This window comes from Talpa europaea, assembly GCF_964194135.1.
Source record: "Talpa europaea genome assembly, chromosome: 1".
Taxonomy (NCBI): Eukaryota; Metazoa; Chordata; class Mammalia; order Eulipotyphla; family Talpidae; genus Talpa; species Talpa europaea.
The window spans coordinates 44,618,133-44,638,614 of NC_140073.1; the positions used below are offsets into that span (position 1 = coordinate 44,618,133).

Here is a 20,482-nt window from a genome sequence, read left to right on the forward strand (position 1 = left end):
CAAAACCAGGCCCCAGGCCTTCCAGTACAGAGCGCATTGAAGATTTGAGAGCACCCTAAACATTTGAGGGAACTCAAAGTAGGATCCTAAACCCAAGATACCTGGGACCCCCAAACAAGCTATTTCTCTCTGCCCTGCTCCCACAAGAGTCCATTTCAGGGGAGGGGATCTCAAAGCATCTGGAAACACTCTGGAAACATCTGACATGCAGAACAGAAACTTTATTGAGGCAAGGAAAGCAGCATAGGCACCTACTAAGTGACTCCCTCCCCATCTAGGGTGCTTGACTCACCAACAGAAGGGACCCGCCCATTGCATCAGAACACCTCCTTGCTTCCCAAATCTTCCTCCTGGGGCAGGTCCCCAGCCCCCTCTGATTCTTGCTCCCTATGCACTAGCACAGGTGCTGGGGAGGAAGGGCCAGGCTCTCCAGAAGCTGGAGTTCTAGCATCACCAGCACCCTGAAGCCCAATTTCTGAAGATTCCTGGCTCCCCGCAGTCTCTGGCACTGTCAGCTCTGGTGTCTCAGGGATGGGGGGGCCGAGGTTCTGAAAGCTGTTCCGTACTCTTGTGATGTAGTGGCTGAGGATGCTGGCACCACCGGGGGGCCGGGGTGTCCCTCCTACTGCCAGAGTGCGCTTCACGCTGGCTACCTCACTTTGCAGTCGAGACACAGTCTTGGTCAGCTCTGTCAGTCTGTTGCCCAGGTCTGGGAGGGGGAGACAGTGTTAATGAAGAGGTCTCTCACATGCTGGGCTGCCCTGTACCACGTCTATCCTCAGTGAACCCCAGGAGACAACATGTCTGGGATTTCTGAGGGAAGAGAAGTGGAGGAAGTGAGACTGGCTTATGGAGTGTCACCCGAGTGCCTCCAGATTTAAAATACAGGTGCTCATAGTGCACACTTCCCAGGTTGGTGCTTCCCTGGCCCACCTCTCTAGGGGTCAGACTAGCAGGCAGAGTCTGGGGCACATGAATCTGAATGGGATGGGGTGGTGGTGAGTTTAGAAGGCATCTGAATCCCTAGGGATGGGAAGGTTTGTAATGGGTGGTGATTTGTACATCTGCCCCTGCCAACCCTCCTTCCCATCTACACCCGTCCAACTCATAACCATCCTCAGGGCCCAGTTCACCTTCTCTGTCTCTAGCTTCTGGAACTCCATCCTCCTACCTTCCCATGAGCCTCTCAAAATGACAGGCTCTCTCTCTTCTGGGTTCTCAACTGCAATCTGTGTCTCTCTTAGCTAAGCACTTTCTGCCTAGTCAGAAGTTTTCTCTTCCTCACCAGACTGAAAGCTTTCTCTGAGTCTCTGCTCTACACAGTCCCCCCTCCCTCCAAGACAGAGTCTGGAACAAAGAAGACATAGCAATGACCGTTGGTTGAATGAGTGAATAAATAAAAGAATGAATGAAGTAAATGAATGAATGGGTAAGAGAGTAATGTGAGAATAAATGAGCATATGAATGAAGGCAGAAATGGGAGGATGAAATGAGTGGAATAGAGAATGGGTCAGAGAGCAACTGAGTGCAAGGGACCACATTGTGCAAGTTTTGGTTCCAGGGGCAAGGGAGGGAGGGACACATATAACTAGGCTGGGAGAGAGGTGTGAACCTGTGTGTTGTGCTTTTATCCTAGCTGAGCAAGGAACAGGAATGGGGAAGGCTTGGAGGTGAGCAACCAACCTTTCCGACGGGTCTCCTCGAATTCCCTCCGGGCAGTGTCTATATAGCGTTGCACCAGGGCCTTGATGACACGTAGGCGGTAGGATCCGCGCTCGCCCTCCCCAGGTTCTGTCCCTGCCCCAGGATTGGCCTGGGTTGGGAAGACAGGAGGGTGTGAGAGACTGTTTACCCTCTACCATTGTGCAAATCACTGTTCCCTCCTCTAGGCAGTGAAGGACAGAGGCAAACCTGTTAGGAAGGCCACACGTCTGGACCCTGGTACTTTCCTGGAAGATAGAAGGATGGAGGCTAGCAGTTGGGGAAAGAGCAAAGGAAAGGCAACAGGGGAGGAGGATGGGATGAAATGAGTGGAGGGATTGAATGAGGATGGGATTGAAAGGTGGAAGCGGTGGGGGGAGCAGAGACAGAATGTTGCCACCAACCCAACCTTGTTTTTCTTAAGTTAATCCAGGTTAACCCTGCCTTAAAATCCTGCAGAGGGGCGGAACGAGCAGATGTGGGGAGGCATCCGATGCATGGGCCTACTCATGCATGTGAGATGGAAATCAGGCAAATAAGAATGACTGGGTTCTGGGTCCAGTTTTAGGCCTCAGGACAGTACCAGGAGGGGGGCAGGTAACAGAGAGCACAGGTGGAGTAGGCAAAATTCTGGATTGGAAGACACAGGTTCAAAGGCCAGCTCAGTCCTTTTGTAGCTTTGTGCCGGAGGCAAGTTCCTTGACTTCCTTAGGCCTGAGTGTCTCCAGATTTAAAATACAAGTGCTCATAATGCCCGATTCCCTGGTTGGTGCTTCCCTGGCCTAGAGTAAAGGCTCTCTAGAGGCTTAAGAAATAATTATTTTCCTTTAACTAGTTTTATTTTTCTCTAAATATTTTAGAGTTAGCATCTCTACTTCTGTAATGTAAAATAAGCATAGCATTTACTAAGTATTTTGAAGGAGAGGTGAGTCGACAGAGATGGGGCAGACAAGTTGAGAGAGAAAGATGAACCCTTTTAGGCTAGAGTATATACTGCATTTTTCTTGTGTAAAATAAGGAATAAAAATTGCGGGGGCCATTCCCCGAGGATGCAGGATAAATGGGAAAGGAGCCTGACTGGAGGACCAAAGAACAGGCCAGTGAGGTGGGGGGCAGCTAGAAGAAGGGAACCTCAGTGGGGTGCAATGGAAGACTGGGAGATACCCATTTGGCTGGGATGTGGGATCTGTCAGGACGCAGAGACTCTGCCCATCCAGGCCTGGGCACCGACCTAAGAATTGAACACAACCTCAAAAGTTAAGTTGAATTTTCCCCTTGTGTGGAGGCAGCCCTGGCATGTGGTCTAAATATGCATCAGGCATCCTGGACAGGATCAGGAAGTGGCGAGGGGTAGAGGGGCTGGGGCTGCAGGGGGTTGGAAGGGTGGTATTTTCAGAAACTAGTGTCATAGGTCCCAGTAGGCGAAAGAGGCATCCATGCAGGGGTGTGGGGAGTGCCGTGGGGTTGGAGCTGGAACTTAGGGCCTTCAATTTCTGCTGTCATGTCTTGTGCTTTTGCACATGCTGTTTCCTGTGCTGCCATCAACCTCCTGTTTATTCTAAAGGATTGTGCTCTGCACACAAAGTCTCTGGGAAGCTCCCCCTCTGCAGCCCAGTAGCCCCCCATGTTTCTTTTATCAGAGGCTTGTCATACTGGAAAGTTACAGTCTGTTTCCTTCTGCTACTCTAGACCGGGAGCACCTTGAGGGACCACCATCAGGCTTGCCTTTCTCTCCAGTTTGGTAAGTGTTTGTTGAACACATTATCGATCCACCAGATAAGGGAAGGCCTTCTTCATCTGGGGATCCAAGGTTGGAAGATTAGAAAATGGCCAGAGCTAGGAAGAGGGAAAGGCAAACTATGTGAGAGAACAGGAACTGGAGACAGACTTCCCAAGCAAGACACCTGCACAGACAGACAAGCTAGGGATGTGTAGACAAAGGAACAAAATGTATGAACAACAGGTTCCTGATGTGAAGAAGACCAACAACTAGGGGATGAGGTACTCACAAAGGTGGGGATTGGAGGATAGTCTGGCTTCTTGATTTTGCAGCAGGAGCAACAGCAGCAAATGAACTGGAAAATTCTCCTGAGAGATTAGATGGCATGAAAGGGTTAGTCAGAGGACAGGGTCTATGGTCCTGGGAGAAGTAGTTGCGGGGCGGGGGTGGGGGGAAGAGGGGCGGGAGGGGGACTGTGTCTGGATGCCTGGGGCGGGTGGGAGTGAGAACTCTAAGGACATCACCTGAGAAGGTAGAAGATGGCCTTGGGAGAGGGCAGGGTGTTGAAGGGCACAGGCAGCGTCAGGCCTTCTCGGAAGTAGGACAGGTAGAGCTTGGAGCGAGCAAACTTCCATTCTACATCAGCATCATCCTGGGGTCCAGCAGGTGTGCGCTCAGTGGGGACCACTTTGGTGGCTGGTCCTCCTGCCCACCCACACTGCCTCAGTCCTCACAGCACCTCTTCAGTGAGCCAACCACTTTCTTCTCCCCATTCCTATCTCCATTCTCATTCCTTACCCACACTCTCCCTGCTTATCTCCCTCTTGCCTCTTCCCCCCATTAGCTTTCTGACATCCCTCTACCCAGTCTGCTCGCCAGCTACAAACCCCAGCCCATCAGTCCTCTTCCCCTCCCCTCTCATGTCCTCATCCACTTTCCCACAACACTCTTCCTCCCAAACATAAAGTGGAAAGAGCACTAGACTTGTGTCTGGAGAAACAAATACTAAGACCCACATTTTCCAGATCTGGAAAATGAGGCCAAGAGGGAAAGTTGCCCCAAGGCACAAAACAAGACAGCAGCAGAAGCAGAGCAGACACCGGGTGTCTACCAGTTCTCTCCCCTTCTTCTCCCTGGCCTAACGTGCTCTCAGTTCACGCACCTCAATCTTCTGGAAGGAGTTGGTGATCATGGCGATAAGCATGTTGAGCAGCACAATGACCATGATGATGGTAAAGATGCCGTAGAGGGCCCGGCCCACAAATTCAGGCACCAGAAACTGAGGCATGTCCACCACACTGTGCTCCTCCATGCCAAACATGGTCCAGAACAGAAACTGGAATGTCTCATTGAAACTGGCGTGGGGGCCAAGTAAAGAGGGGACGTGAGGGGTGGAAATGAGCTTGAGAGCCATTCAGACACTCTCCTCCTCACCTCCCAGGACCCAGCCAAAGGCATTCCACTTCCATGAAGCCTTTGGACCAGCCCAGTCCATATAGACACTTGCCATTTCTGTGCTCCAACTTTTATTCTTTCAGTCAACCAATATTTATTGAGCACATAGTAGTACCACGGGTGCTAAGGAAACAGTTGTGAACAAGATGTCCCTGTCTTCAAGGAACTGATGCTCTGGGGTGGAATTTTAATTATGCAAATAGTTTAAAATTGTGGCAAGTGAAGTAAAGGAGCAGCACAAGGCATGGCCCTAGTCTGGGAGTTGGGGAAAGCTTCTTTGAGCATTCAAGCTGAGCTCTGAAGGACACATGGGAATCAACAGGTGAGAGGGAAGGAGATGTGGAGAAGTGTTCCTCAAGGCGGAGAGCCTGGGGCATTTCAGGAACCGAAAAAGGCTAGCAAAGCTGGTATTGGAGGGCAAAGGAGTGAGCGTTGTGAGAGGTAAGTCGGGACCAACCAGATCATGCAGGATTTCATAGGATAAAAACAAAGATCCCTACCATGGCCACCACCTTTAGGAAGCTATGAAGAGTTCTAAGCAGAGGGTTCATACTTGATTTACATTCGAAAAGATCACCTTGACTGTTGTGAGTAGAATGGAAGGGAAGAGGGTGAGAGATGGGGGCATGGAGACCACTTAGGAAACTGTTGCCATGGTCTGGGTGAGAGGGGATGGTGGTTTAGACAGCAGTGGTAACAACACTAGTGCTGCCTCTTCCAGGAAGCCCTTCTCTATTCCAGAATGTCTGTTAGTTATTTGTAGACCTGACCACATTCTCCCTGCTATTGTATTTATTCATGGCTCTGTCTTATTTCCTCCATCTTAGTGCCAGCTCAGGCCTTGATTACTGCAGCAACCTCTGCAACTGGCCTCTGACCTCAGTGTCTCTTGTTATTCCATTCTCTACATTCATTCCAGGTGTTCTTTCTAAATGCTGATATGATGTGTTCTATTTCTGCTTGTTGAATATTAAATGCTCCTAACTACTTTCAGTCAAAATGTCTACCATGCAACATACCTGAGAATTTTAGCAAACATACTTTTGACCTAATTAGTTGTCATCCATGAACACATAGCCAGGAGTTTAGAGACAATGTAAGAATGAGTAATGGATGAGTAAATGAATAAATGATTGAGTGGTATGAATCAAGCAGGGAGTGATTCATCAAACCAGAGAATGAATATTGAATATTGAGTGAACAGGTGAGGGGGGGAGAGGGAAAGGAAGAGGCTATCAGCCGCAGGGTCCCGCCTGCCTCTGCCCCTGCATACTTGCCCAGCCGCTCTGTCTCCTGGTAGGGCACATAGATGTTGTTGAGGCCACAGAGGAATGCAGTCAGGATGATCATGAGGATGAACATGAACCTGGAAGGGGGTGGGATGGGGGAGAATCAGAGCAGGTCTCCAGCATGGGAGAAGTCGGGCCCTGGGGAGAGGGGAGAGGGCCTCCCGATCTCAGCCTCTGCACTTGACAAATACTCGATTCAATTATTGTTAAGAATAAAAAATGTAGGGGATGGCAAGTAAGTAGGGATTTAAAGTGGGTGTCAAAACAGGAATAAAGGGTATTCAAGAATAGAGGGTGTTATAAAGGGTATTGAGGTTAAGGTGTCAGAGCTGGGGATGGGGCAATCTCCTTGGGAGGGACTGAGATGCTGAGATGTGGTTCAGGGATGCATGGGGGTCAGAATCCTGCTGAACGCATTCATCACTAGCAGAGTTAAAGCTACATGTAAGACTGAGTTAGCCTACATCAGGGAGGGCTAAACATCTCAGAGGTGGGGAGGGAGCTTTTCCTCTAAGCTAAGCTGAGCTGAAGATGTCCACAGACATAACCAGGGCTGTTCCCAACAAGGGCACCCACTCTATTCCCACCTCAGCAGGTATATCCCCAGGGGACCAGGCACTCCCTGTGGGTTCTGATTAGGGTGAGAGGCCAGGTAGGTGATAAGCATCAAGAAGACCAAACAATACCATGAGTTCGAAGAGCAGCTGTAGAGTGGCAAGGATCCAAAGGGACCCCTAGCTGCAGTGCCCTTGCTGCAAAGATGGGAAAACAGAGGTCTACAAAGGGTCACGGAGACAGCAACATGATTGGCCCTGATTTTCCAAGCAAGGGCTCTTTCTGCTATAGGTGCTTTGTCTTTTGTAGGTCATGGGCCTCTTTGAGAATTAGATGAAAATTATAGATACTTTCTGCAGAGAACATACATTTACACCTGCAACTCTGCCTGTAGTTTCAGAGCTCTCTGGACTCTGTGAAGGAACGCAGGCTAAGAACCCCTGTGCTGCACTGGACTGGGAGGAGGTCAAGCGGAATCTCTCAGGGAGGAGTGTGCAGAGACGGCACTCACCGCATCATGTCGTCGATCATCTTGCCAATGGAAATCTGCAGAGTGCCCAGGGACTCATGGGCCGGCAGAATGTAGGCCAGACGCGTGAAGCTAAGCATGCTAGTGACAGCAAAGAGCACCTCAGCCAAGAACTGGGGGTCCTCGGTGTGCCACTCACTTCGCTCTGTGCAGGGAGGAGTAGGGGCTAAGACTGAGAGCCAAGGAAGAGAACTGGGGAATTCAGGGCTGGGTTGAAGTCACTCACCAGCCGTGGTGAAATAGTGGCAGCGAGCCCCATCCGGCGCATCCCGGCAGTGCACGTGTGCAAGCCCAGCCATGAGAAGCCGCAGCGCGAAGGCCGCCAGGTACAGGGACAGGATGACCACATCCAGGAAATTCCACCAGTCCAGGAGGTAACTGCGCAGGCCTTCGATCCACACTTCCTTACACTCAAACCACAGAAAGCCTGAGAGGGAGGCAGGGCGCCCGACAGGATGAAGCAGTTTTCAACTCCTTCCATCTCAAAATAGGTTGGGGGTAGGGGGCGGCTAAAACATCACAGGATGAAACTGATAAAATATAAACAATCAGTCTGGTTAAGGACAAAGTGGCTTTATGAGAAAATAAGGCCTGGACTGATGCAGACTCCTCTAAGGCATGGTCAGCTGATTTTCAGATAGTGAGGAACACGCAGGAGAGACTGGTTACTAGGAGGCAATGACTTAAATCTGGTTCCCCCTGCCTGCCACCAAGTAAATATATTTCAAGAATATTGACTTGAAGAGGCTCTAAATTATCAGCCTGCCCAGGGTGCCCATGACTCAGCGGGACCAGCGCTAGACCTGGGGATAGAGGTGCTGAGAGATGGACCCCATTTGCCAGAAGGCCTTGATACACAGTGCTCTGCTCCATCCCCTGGAGAACAAGCATGTGCTTTTCACTCATAGTTTCAGCTGCCTAGAATGCCCTTCCTCACCATTTTGCAGCCAGCTGCTCCTCTGTGGCCCAGGTCATGTGTTGCCCTCTGGGTGATGCCTTTCCTGCTGGGGAAGTGGCTGCCCCTGCTCTGTGCTCCCGTGGTCTCTTCACACATCTCTGGGATGCCATCACTGAGGCCATGGAGGCCACCTCTTCCTGACTTGTGTCCCCACACCTCCCCTGAACTTGGGGCCCTCAGGGACAGGACAGGGGCCAGGTCCAGTTCATCTCCTTGTCTCCCATGTCTAGAATAAGGCCCAATATTCACTATTGAATGAAACTTTATTAAGCTTCTATCATGTGCCAGTGGGATCCTGAGGTGAATAAGGCAAAAGCAATCCATCTCCTCCCAGAGTTGGCAATCTAGTGAGGGAGATGGAAAGTAGTGACAATGAGGGTGGAAAATGTTAAGATGGAGGAGCAGGGGAACAAAGAGGCTAATGTAAGAGTGTTTAAGCCTGAAGTAAATGAGGCCCTTGGGATTAGATCTTAAATTAGGTACTTACTGGTGATATCTATTCTGGTCCTCACATGTCCTCTGCCCAAAGAGTGCAAAGAAAATTCATAGCAGCTCATCAGGATGATTGTAAACTATAGTTGTGGTCAAATATACTTAACTCCCCTGGGTTTCTCGACAGTTCAAGTGTTGGACCCAGGCACCTTTGCCTGTTGCATCCTCCTGCTCCAACCTGAACCGTGGCACTCAGCAACAACATCTTAAGTCCGCTATTCAACATTGTAATTTGCCTCCTAGCACTGTAAACCCAGTCTTGTTTTGGCAGTAGGAACCTCCAGAGTGGGTAGCGACTGGTCCCACGGTGGGTGAAGAATGGGGTCCTTACTCAGGATTATCTATTGCAGGGCTAGGTCCCTGGACTACAGGTGAAGGGAAAAGATTTCTTGGTGTACCAGGGCCCAGAGAGGTGTGGCTTTATGTTCAAGAGGCTATATTGGGCCTCCCCGGTGGCTTAGCGGTTGAGCGCTGGGTTGCGAAGCTGCCCGCAGCCTCTGCAGCGCCGGTTTGATCCCTGGCTGCTCCCCGGCCACCGGGGGAGGGTCCCACATCGCATGCAGACCTCTCCTGCCGCCCACTGTTCCCCTCAGCAGTGTACTTTGGTCCTTCTGCCTGCTCTGCTCCCCGCTCTGGCTCTGGTGAATTCTCTCACCCTCCCGTGCTTCTGACTGTACCCAGTGCTTGTATAAATAAATAAAAAAAGAAAGAGGCTATATTTACAGAGGTATGGTCCCCCCATCGGGGTACTAATCATGAAGCACACTGCGGGGTCCTCCCAGGGGAACCGCCAACAGTGAAAGGTGCCACACACATACCTATGACCCAGACCATGTGCAGGGAAGTCTCCCAGACGCTCTGGCTGCGGCCCCGGAAGGTGGTCAGCTGTGCCTCCATGACCAGGGACTCTCCCAGCAGGAAGATGAGGAACCACAGGTAGGAGGCGGAGTGCAGCAGGAACTTCAGCACCGGGATCTTCAGCAGGCGGCCCAGCTTTGAGGGGGAAGGAGGGATAACCCAGCTGAGTCCTGTTAACAACTCTCCTTCCTTGGAACTTCCAGAATGCTCAGCCTCCATGACACTCCCATTTTCACTTACTCACTTATTCAGATATTACTGACAGTGTACTCCACACTAGACCCTACATGTGCACGTCCATCATCTCCTTCACAACCACATGAGTGGGCATCCTTATCCCCATGTCCTTCGCTAAAGGACTGATGATCATGGGAGTAAAGTAAATTTCCCTTGGAGGTTCCCTGGGCTCTTCAATCACAACGTTAAAAAATAAATTCTTCATCTTTTCCAAACTTGTGTCCCCTTCGAAAACGATCCAGTCACCCAGGCCAGAAACACTGAAGGCATTGCTATATCCTCTCACATTCTGCTGACAGTCTCCCTAACTCCTGTACCCTCGCCTACCCGCCAATCCAGCCTTCATGCCACTAGCAGAGAGGACTTTCTCAAACCCAAAACTAATGGGATCACTCGCCTCATTAAAACCCTACAATGGCTCCCACGGTTCTGTGACACAGGGCCCCTGCCTACTTTCCAGGGCAGGCAACTTGCACTTCTGCTTTAGCAGCACAGCCTTCCTTCTTTCTTTAATATTTTACTTTCTCTCTCCCCTGGCCCGCAGAGGTACTGTTCCTGCTTCTGGAACACTGTTCCTTACGTGGTAAACAGGAACAGTGCCAGGCACAATGCTGGAAATACTTGTGGACTGAAGGAACAAAAATGCCTGGGTCCACAAAGACTCCCAAAGAATTTGTAGGTTGGGGTGGGAGTCTCTTTAGGAGCGCTCAGGGCTGTATATAAGATTCAGGCTTTGGAGGCAGAGACCCCAGTTTAGATCCTGTCTCTGCTGTGTCCCCTGGACAAAAAGAACACTTGTGTTCCCTGTAGAGCTTCCTCTTCAGTGAAACTGAAGTGGAATGTCTACTGTCCAGGGCCACCTCTGGTTGCTATCTAATAGAACATTCCTGACCCAGGGCCTGGCATAAAGCAAGTGGCCAATAATTGAGGGTTATCTTTAATTTTATTCTTAGTACCCGGGACTTGGGTGCCAGCCAATAGCCAAGGCAGAGGAAGGGCATGGTGAGGAAGATGAGGAAGGCGACAAAGAGCTTCCAAATGGTGGTGCTTCCACGCCAGCCGGCCAGGTTCCCACACCAGATGGAAGACAGGACTTGCTGGCAGATGGGGTGTGCTACAAACTAAGCAGAGGAGGCGTTAGCAGGGAGAAGTGGGGAAGCCTGCTGGGTGCACAGCTCTTATTTTCCTGCCATAGCGGTTAAAGCATGTTTCTTTTCTTCTCAGGTCTAAGAGAGGCCCCTTGGTTACCATGTGACCATAGGTCAGGTCCTACCCCTCACCTCCTATCCCTCTTTGGGCCTTGGTATCCTAGTTCATGAAGGAAAAGCTGAACTCAAAGGTTTCCCTGGACTCTCCAGATCCCATGTACTTGAATCTAAGTCAGGAGATTGTGGGTAGAAGTGCGTATCAAAGTCAGAATGCTCAGGATCCAGGGTCCAGGCTGAAAGGGCTTGAGGAGGAGCAGATCAGGGGAAGTGTGGGCTGGTGTCTTGCAGGCAGGGCCAGGCAAGTCATTATGAAGGCAAGTGCTGGTGGATTAGGTGAGAGGGAACAGTATGGGGCTGGAGAAAGCTCGAAAGGGATCTTGTCTTCAGCTCAAAGGGCAAGGTATAATGAGACAGGGAATAATCGAATCAGTTGATATCAAAGCCCCAAGAGCTCTTCTTTTATCTTGCTGAATAGAGATACTGAAGTCCAACAGAAAAAGGCTGGAACAAAGCTACCCAGTAGGCCGGAGGCATAGTGGGGTGTAAGGCCCACATGTTAGGGCTCCAGGTAGAGTCCTGGTGAGTAATGAGAGGGTAGGTGCTTAGAGGAAGGTAAGAAGGGAGGGTGGGGGCCCAAGATAAAAGGGTGCTCAGAATAAAGGTCTGAGAGGGTCCTGAAGCAGGGCAAAGACTTGGAGTGAGGGGATACCTAGAGGAGGCAGGGCAAGGGTGGGGCAGGGAGATGGGTGGGGCCCAGCTGACCCGCTTCTGATTGTAGTTGACAGCTAGTCGAAGCCTTGCCAGGTTGGGGATGCCTTCCTCAAAGGCCTGGCCCAGGCCCTCAGCCTCCGTCTCGCTGTCCTCCTCCAGGTCATTGAGCACCGCCGTGACCTCGCTCTGGTTCCGGCACATGCCCAGGAGCTCGAAGCCGTAGTCCTGGCTCAGCGACTCCAGGGCAATGTACTCAGGCTGTAGGAGAGAAGGTGAAGGTCTGTGTCTGTCTGACACCTTGGGGACCTGGGGCCATTAAGTCAGTCTCCCTCCCTCCCAACAGTGGGCCTGCACAGCCTCTGTCCTGACATTGGGTCTCCAGTTCTCCACAGCTAGAGTCACCCTGGTCTCTATTTTTTACCACCTCATCTCTCCTCCCAATGAAGTACCTGCTGTGTCAACTGGCTTATCTGGTGCTGCCTCTCCCTCTTTCACCCACCTGCCTGTCGCCGTTGCCCATGCCTTGTATGTGCCTTTTCTAAACCCAACTTCCTGTCCCACTTCTACCCTACTCTTCATGTTTTTCATCTAATTTCCCTAGCACCTTCCTCATAGGAGGACCTGTATTGACAGGTTGAGGAGACATGGACCGCAAGGTAGTTCTTGCCTCTTTACCCACTTATTCTCAGTTTTGCTTGGGACCCTAACCCTAGTGAGAGTCCAGGCTAGGACGGCAGGTGGCTAGGTCTGAGGCCCACCTCTGGCTGTCATAGTGGGTGTGGTACTTCCTTCCCATTTCCAGGCCTGTTTCCTTCCTGGGAAGAGGGTGTGGCAGTCTTGCTCTGCCTCCTTCCGTGTGCTGCTATGAGACTAGAGGGAAAGTCCTCTGGAAAGAATTGCCCTTTTCTGCAGGGGGGCTCTTCACTCTCTGGTCCTCCCACAATTTGGGGTGGAGGACACATGCTTTCCCAACTCACTTGCGCAGGCCATGCCCTGCCTCAGGCCTCGGTTTTAATATCCTTGTCTGTGCCCATCTGATGGTAATTGGAGCCCAGGGGCCTGTCTGCCTGGCACAGGGGGATGTCAGTGGAGAGTGACAGATAGAACTGCACTGCTGGTTTGCAAGGACCTGACTGGTTCCTGTCTCAGGTCTCCCTGGCTCCCCTTCCCATATTCTGTCTCACACCGGGTTTGTCTGTATTCATCACTGTGTTGACTTGGTCAAGAGCCTGTGCCTGGACTGTACCTTGGATACCCTCCCTCCGCCTCTTCACCTGCACATCTTGGCCTATGTACCTGAGATGAATCCTGTTTCTTCCAAGGAGTCTGTCCTGAACACAATTGTTGCTTCCCAACCCTTTTCTGGAGGCCCTAAAACACCAGGCACAGAGGCACTGAATGAAACTGAGTGGGAGTGCTGTGTCTGTCTCCTGCTTGTTATCACAAGCATGAGGCCGCCATACACACTATTCTAGGTGGGACTACAGAGCACTCAGAAGTGATGGGTTCTACTGTCTTCTCTGAGTCTGTCTGCTTTTCTGTCTTCTCTCCTCCCTTGGCCAGGCCCAAGGAACCACTTATGTGCTGCCCCCATAACTAGGTGCCCCTAGGGTGATGGCGCTGTGCCATTAGAATGAGACTTCCCTGGAGGATTCTGTAACTCCCCTCAAGATGGAGGTTCCCTGAGGACTAAACTGAGCTTCTTCATTCTGTTATTTTTCCACTTCCCAGAACAACTACACAGTCCCATCTAAGCCTTGGTGGAAGAACAGATAATGTGCCAAGGAGGGCAGGGGTAAGTATGAGAAACCAACCTTAAACTCTGGCTCCTTGCGTGCAAGGCGCCTGAGCTCTCGGCTGAGCTGGAAGGCAGCCAGCATGGCATCCTCACTGGCCAGTGAAAGGTGGGCCCTGCTGGCGATGCCGCGGTAGGTGTTGATGCGGGACAGGGAGAACTTGAGGAGATCGTAGCGGCGGGCATTGCTGCATTCCAGGCAGGCGCAGGAGACGGGGTGGGGCCGGGCAATAGTATGGCCCTGCTCCATAAGCAGCTGCGCGATCTCATATAGGTCCTTCTGGCAGGCCAGGGTGAGAGGCGTGACACCAGGTGCAAAGCGGGAGCCATCGATTGAAGAGTCAAAGAAAGCCAGTGAGAAAGACCTTGTGTCCACTTTGCGGCCCTTCTCTCTGTCCAATCGGGCCAGCAGGTGACGCACCACTGCCGGCTGGTTCGTGTCCACTGCCACTAGCAGTGCCTCATGGATCTGTCGGAAGTCAAACTTGACATTGGCCAACAATATATCAGTGATGGCCTCATGGCCCAGGCGGATGGCCAGGTTGAGAGCTTCCCTCCAGGAGCGGTCCTCGGCCTCCTCCACGTTCCGCAAGGGCCCGCCTGGCCCAGCTCCTGTGGCCTCAACCCCAGACTCCAGCAGCTGCTGTACAAGGCCCAGCCGCCCCTCCTGGATGGCATCCAGGAGTGGGGGTGGGAACTTCAGCTTCTTGTTCACGATCTCAGTCCAGTTTGGCTGTGGCTAGATGAGGAAGTGGAGAGGGTGGGATCCCAAGTCCTCAATCGCCTTTGTTTCGTGGCCTCCCTCACCCCTCCACCTCTCTATACCCGGCCATCATTATGTTCTTCCTTGTGCCAATCACACATTTACAAAATGTTTTCAGTCACCATTTTATTTTGTGGATTCTTAGGATAGGAAAATGGGAAGACTGGGCCTGACTGGGGATGTCTTTTTTAGTACAACTTCCATTTTCACAAGAATCCCCCCCACATGCAGTGGGGGCAAATGTGGGTATCTTGAAATAGGTAAGTTAAATAGCCCAACCCCACACAGGCACACAGGATCTGTCCAGGATCCAGTGGCATCTTGTTGACCTTGTCTTCCAGCTGCTCCTCCCTCTGGAAGCCAAGAGCCTCCCAGTAACAGGACTGGCCTTGTCCATACAGGATGCTCTTTGAACTGGATTTTTCCCAAGCCCCTCAGCTCTGACGAGGCTTCCTAGCGGGATGCTAAACAGGCTCCTACTTCATCAATTCCCCTTGCTTTACCCTCTCCTGGTTTGGGGGGCATACTGCCCTTCAGAGTTCCATGATCTCTCTTCTACCAGGCCCTGTCCCGTCCTCACTGCTTTTCCTCTGAGCTTGGTCCAGGGCTCTAAGGGCTCATTTCCCACCCTGTGGTGATGTCCACCACCAACACTGCAGCTGAGACGGCCCTGCTGCTCTGAGTCAGTCTGTGGTTTCAACCATTGCCAGAAGTATGACCAGGGTAGGGGAAAGTAGGGAAGCAGAGGGCTTCTTACCGTGAGGGGGTCCATAGCTGCAGCTACTATGCTGGAAGCGCTGAAGGACTGGACTCCTGTCTGCTCCCCAGACTGTGCCTGGCTTCCTCCTTCTTATCCATCCAAACTCCGCCCTGGGCCCTCCCTTTGCCAGGACCAGCTGCTCCCCCTCTGCCCTGAACCCTGGAGACCAGGGCAACTGGTGTTAGTGCCACATAGGGAATCTTCTGGGAAAGGGGAGAGAGGATGTGTTTGCTCACGGAAAGTGGGGACTGAGTTTAGAATGCCACAACTGGGGGTTAGGGCCTGCAAGCTTAGGGACTCTCTGGTGCTACTGCCTCATTTTGAAGAGGGGGACAGGGAATTGCCCAAGTCTAGAACTATCTTTCAGTCATTAACTCATCCGGTTCCTTTAACAGCTCTGTGGACCGGACAGAGACTTTCTCTCTCTTACTGAAGGTGAATTCTGAACCCAAGATAAATAACTAGCTTAAGGTCACACAGCAACAGTTGCCTGATGAGACCTAGGAAGGGAACCCACAAGGACCTCAAAGTTCATGGGGTGCTGGAAGTCATGCATACTTAAAACCCACTCTCACCTTCCCAGCATAGCCCAGGATCTTATCTGTTAGGCAGTGCTTTTCTTTTTACTGGGCCTCTGTTTTCCTTTTCAGGAAAATGGGCATGAGGACACCACCACTAACTGAAGGAAAGACATTCTGGACTATGTACCACAGTCCGAGAGATCACCAGTTCTATTTCAGAAGTTCTAGAGAGGAAAAGGATGATGCTGTCCTCGGGAGAACAGGTGCCATGGTGACAAAAGCCTTGACAACTGGGAGTAGGGAGCAGGTTGGGTCCAGCGGTGCCCTCAAGTAGAGTCCTGAGGGAATAAAAGGAGGGAAGGAGACAGGGTGCTTGGCCTCATCAGCCCTTCTCAGTGGTCATGAGATCCAGCCTCCAGTTTCAGTTATATGCTCAGAGGGGCCCCCAAACCACAGCACCTCATGTCTCAGGCCTCCCCACACATGCTGGCATGTTGTTCCACTTCTCCTGCCAAGAACTGAAGCTGGCAGATAGGGCACTGGACCCAGGAAACGGGTGAGCTCTCGGGGGAGGGCACCCACAGTACTGATGGTGAAGATGATGGCGATGAGCAGGGAGAGGCTGAGTGAGGCGGGGAGGTTTCTCCACAAGTGGCAGCATGCTGAGGGAGAATCTCAATGCTGAAGGTGCCTAAGGGAGAAAGAAGGAGGGAAAAAAAATTGGGCCTCCTCCAGGCAGCATGCCACCCTGAGCAGTCTGAAGGGAACATCTGTTGTCAAGATGCAGCTGCTTTGGCAGGAAATTTACCATCGCTGAATATTTTACCCCTGGGAGACACTATCCAGTCATGAGCCCACCAAACATGTATCAAGTGTTTACGATGTGCCTGACTAGCAGCTGGGGGATATAAATCCAGGTCTATCCTTACAGATTGTCCAGCAAAGGTGTAAAGATTAGCGATGACCACAAATAACCATGGTGCAAAACAGAAGATGAGAAGTACTGAGCCCCAGGAGAATGCAGCAGGAGCTTGGTTGGGAGAGATTATCTAAGATAAGATTAGAGAAGATTGACAAATAACTATCATTTGAATAGAGACACAGAGAGTAAGTAGAACTTGGACATAGAAGAAAAAAGTTATGAAGGAAATTCTAGCCTGAATTATATTTTAATTTAATTATATTTTATATTTAATTATATTTTAATTTAATTATTTTATTATAATTTAATTATATTGTATTTTCTGTTTCTTTTTTCTTTAGAGGCCAGATGATGAAGCAAGCTGCCAGGCTTGCCATGTCCCATCCGCAGCTTGGCCCAACACAATGTGAGCAGGTGTTCAATAAAGACTTGTCCTGATTTTACAGGTGAGTGAACGTACAATTCCACACCTAGGCGCTACAGATGACAGAGGCCAGGAGTCCAAATTTTAGCACTTCCTGGTAGCATTCCCAGCTCACCTATTCCTCCGTCAAGGTACGAATAGTAGTGAGGGGGTCCATAGCTGCAGCTACTATGCTGGAAGTGTACAGTAGTGACACAAGGACCCCCTCACAAGGACCACCTGTGCCCAAGCAGTTACCTGCACAAATGGGGCACTCTCTACTCTCCTGGATGCCGCTGCTTCGGGCCTGGGGTTGGCGTTGTGCTCTTTGCCCTGCCTTTGCTATCCTGATCCTGTCCATCCGAGAGTTTGATTTGGATGAAGATCTGTGAGAAAGAATAAAGACTGGTGATTAGCAAGAGGATATGAGGGCTAAAAGGAGCCTCAAACAGAGGTGGAAAGAACAGACGAGCTGATGTGGAGACAGATGCCCTGGTTTTTCCACTTGATGGGCTAGACTTAAGAGAAGGGACCCTGGCCAGGGATCGAACTCTTATATCACAGTGGCTGGCGATAGCTTGATAGCACTGAGACTAACTTCTGCACCACCAGGGAAGAACAAGTTCACCCTTTTAAAGTATATTTATTCAATAGTTTAGTATATTCACAAGCTTGTATAACCACAACTAATTCCAGAACATTTTTATCACCCCAAAAGAGTATCTATTGAAGCCATTAGTAGTCACTTCCCATTCTCCTATCCCCACAAACTACTAACCTACTTTCTATCTCTCTGGATTGGTCTAGTCTGGTCATTTCATAAAATTAGAATTAGACAATATTTAGTCTTTTATGACTGACTTCTTCCACTTACCATGTTTTCAAGGTTCATACACGTTGTGGCAGTTATCAGTATTTCATTCCTTTTTAACAGCTGAATGATATCCCATTGTATTAATATTTCATTGTATAAATGTACTACATTTTTGTTATGTAGTCATCAGTGAATAGATATTTGTTCTCTTTCCCACTTTGGGTTACTGAGAATAATGTTGCTTTGAATATCTGTCTATAAATTTTTGTGTAAATATTGGTTAATTCTTTGGGTCACATACCGAGGAAAGGAAGTGATAAGTCATATGGTAACTCTATGTTTAAATTTGAGAAAAATGCCAAACCATTTACCAAAGTAAATGGTGCACCATTTTATATTTCCACCAGCAATGTATACAGGTTCCAATTTCTCCACATCTTTGCCAAGACTGTGACTATCTTTTTGATTATAGCTATCCCAGTGAGTGTAGAATGATCACTGTGGTTTTGGTTTGTATTTCTCTAATGACTAATGATGCTGAACATCTTTTCATGCCATTTTATTGGCCATTTCTGTAACTTCTCCAGAGAAAGTCTATTCAGATTCCTTATTCATTTAAGGAATTAGGCTATCTTTATTGTTGAGTTATAGGGTTCCTTAAATATTCTAGATAAAGTCTCTTACTGAATACATGATGTGCCAATAAACTGTATTCTGTGTGTTATCTTTTTAAGCAGAACAAGATTTAAATTTTAATGTGGTCCACGAGATATCACATACTAATCTGAAGGTTCTGGTTCACTATAGGGCTACCGCCTTGCCTAGAACTAAGCCTGACAATAGGTGGACAAGATTATCTTTTCTCCACCACCTTCTAGGTCCAGACCATAAGATCAAGACCTAGACAGAGGCCACTCTGACCTAACTGAAACATGGCTGGGTGAGGAGGAGAGCTATAGGAGAGCAATAAGGTTTAGGAAAGTGATCAGGTTTTTTAGGTTGGCCTGCTTACCTGTTGGCTTGTATTTTCCGTCTCTTTGTTCTGCCCACACCATTCTCTGTGTTTTGTTCCTCTGGTCTGGGCTCTGTATTAAGAAATGCTCATTAAACTTAGCTCATTTAACAAAGGGGACTTCACATATGGTGTCCTTTCTTTTATGCATATTCTTTCTCTCCCTCTTTGCCTAATTATTTTCTCATTCTTCAAGTCTTAGTTGAAATGTTAATTTCTATGGAGTACTTTTTCTGGAATCTCTCATCTATACCTGGTCTTTCTATTATTCTTTGGCTTTGAAGCAGTTTTAAATTTTATATTTCTTTTGTGTGACATACATATATTTCCATTAGTAGAAGCATTGCTACTTTACTGTGGTATCCCTGGCTCAGACCCTCACATGAGACATTCAACAAATATCTGTCAAATGAGTGATAACAAATCCCAGCAACAACCATTTGTCTAACTATTTAGAACTAATGAAACATTTTGTTTAGTATTTAATATATTTCAAAACACTTTTGATCGCTCCAATGCTGAGCCTATAGAAGGAACCCCACGAAAGTTAGTTCTCCTCTGATTCTCCATCTCCTAAAATAACAAACTACATCTTTCCTTATGTGGGAGGCAGCTTCTGAAATGACTCCCAGCGATCCCTGCCTCCCAGTATGCATGTCTTCCCTCGAGTGTAGGTCGGCCTACTGACTTGTTCTTATGAATAGACATGGCAAACATGATGGGATGTTACTTCTGTGATGAGATTACAAAAGACTGTGACTTCTTTCTTGTTAGCACTTTCTCTCTCTTGCATGCTCACTCTGATGAAGCAAGCTGCCAGGTTGTGAGATGTTACATAGACTCTTGTGGCAATGGAACTGAGGAAAGCCTTAGTCCTGAGGAACTAAAGCTTACCAACCATGCAAGTGAGCTAGTGAGCAGATGCTTTCCAGTTGAACCTTGAGATGACTGAATCCTTGTGACAGAGCTAGAGCTAGAACCAAGGACCCAAGTTAGCCAGACTCAGATTCCTAACTATTATCCAGTGAGATAGTAAACATTATTTTAAGCCACTATGTTTTGGGAGTAATTTGTTATATATTGATAGATAATCAATATACCATTTTTGCTATGATATGATATATATTGTTTCACTAATTTGTTCAGTTCTTTGTTGTTGTTGTTGTTGTTTAATTTATTTATATAAGCACTGGGGTATAGGCCAGAGGTGCAGGAGGGTGAGAGAATCCACCAGAGACAGAGAGCAGAACAGCCAGAAGGACCGAAACACACAGCTGAGGGGAGCAGTGGGCAAGATAGGAGAGATCTCTCGCACCATGTGGGAATCTCCTCGGCCTGGCAGGAATTGAACCGGCACAGTGAAGGCTGTGGACAGCTTCACAGTGCTGCGCTCAACCCGCTGCACCACCAGGGAGGCCCCTGTTCAGTTCTTTGTAATGACAGACAAGTCTTTTGAAAAATGTTCCCAGTGAAACAATGAGTGAACTAAGGGTTTTCAATTAGAACTATTGTCTCCCTCTTGCTATTAGAATAGTAAAAAGAGCAAGAGCTTTGGGCTTTAAATCCTGGTCTTGTCACTTACTAGCTGTGTGACTTATAATATTTAACCTCTCTGAACCTCAGCTTTTGTAAAATGAGTATAGCACCATTCTACTTTTTAAAAAAATTTACATTAAATGTCCAGCAAAGAAGGAACTTCAAATGTTTTTTAATCCTCTCTTCCTTTGTGATAAAATCATACTATTTTGCCTATAAGCTCCATATACTTACTTGTTTACA

General features: G+C 49.1%; 1 protein-coding gene across 1 annotated transcript; it reads right to left on the reverse strand.

Moving 5' to 3' along the window:
• Window positions 1–317: 317 nt before the first annotated feature.
• On the reverse strand, window positions 318–15,043 carry LOC311180227 (short transient receptor potential channel 2; the record flags this gene model as incomplete). The annotated part of the gene is made up of 13 exons (XM_084247902.1): window positions 318–709; window positions 1,684–1,813; window positions 3,711–3,789; window positions 3,946–4,073; window positions 4,584–4,776; window positions 6,150–6,242; window positions 7,232–7,394; window positions 7,476–7,676; window positions 9,518–9,692; window positions 10,751–10,915; window positions 11,765–11,971; window positions 13,528–14,247; window positions 15,029–15,043. The coding sequence occupies 13 exons, from the start codon at window positions 15,041–15,043 to the stop codon at window positions 318–320; spliced, it is 2,661 nt and encodes an 886-aa protein (XP_084104028.1).
• Window positions 15,044–20,482: the final 5,439 nt, after the last annotated feature.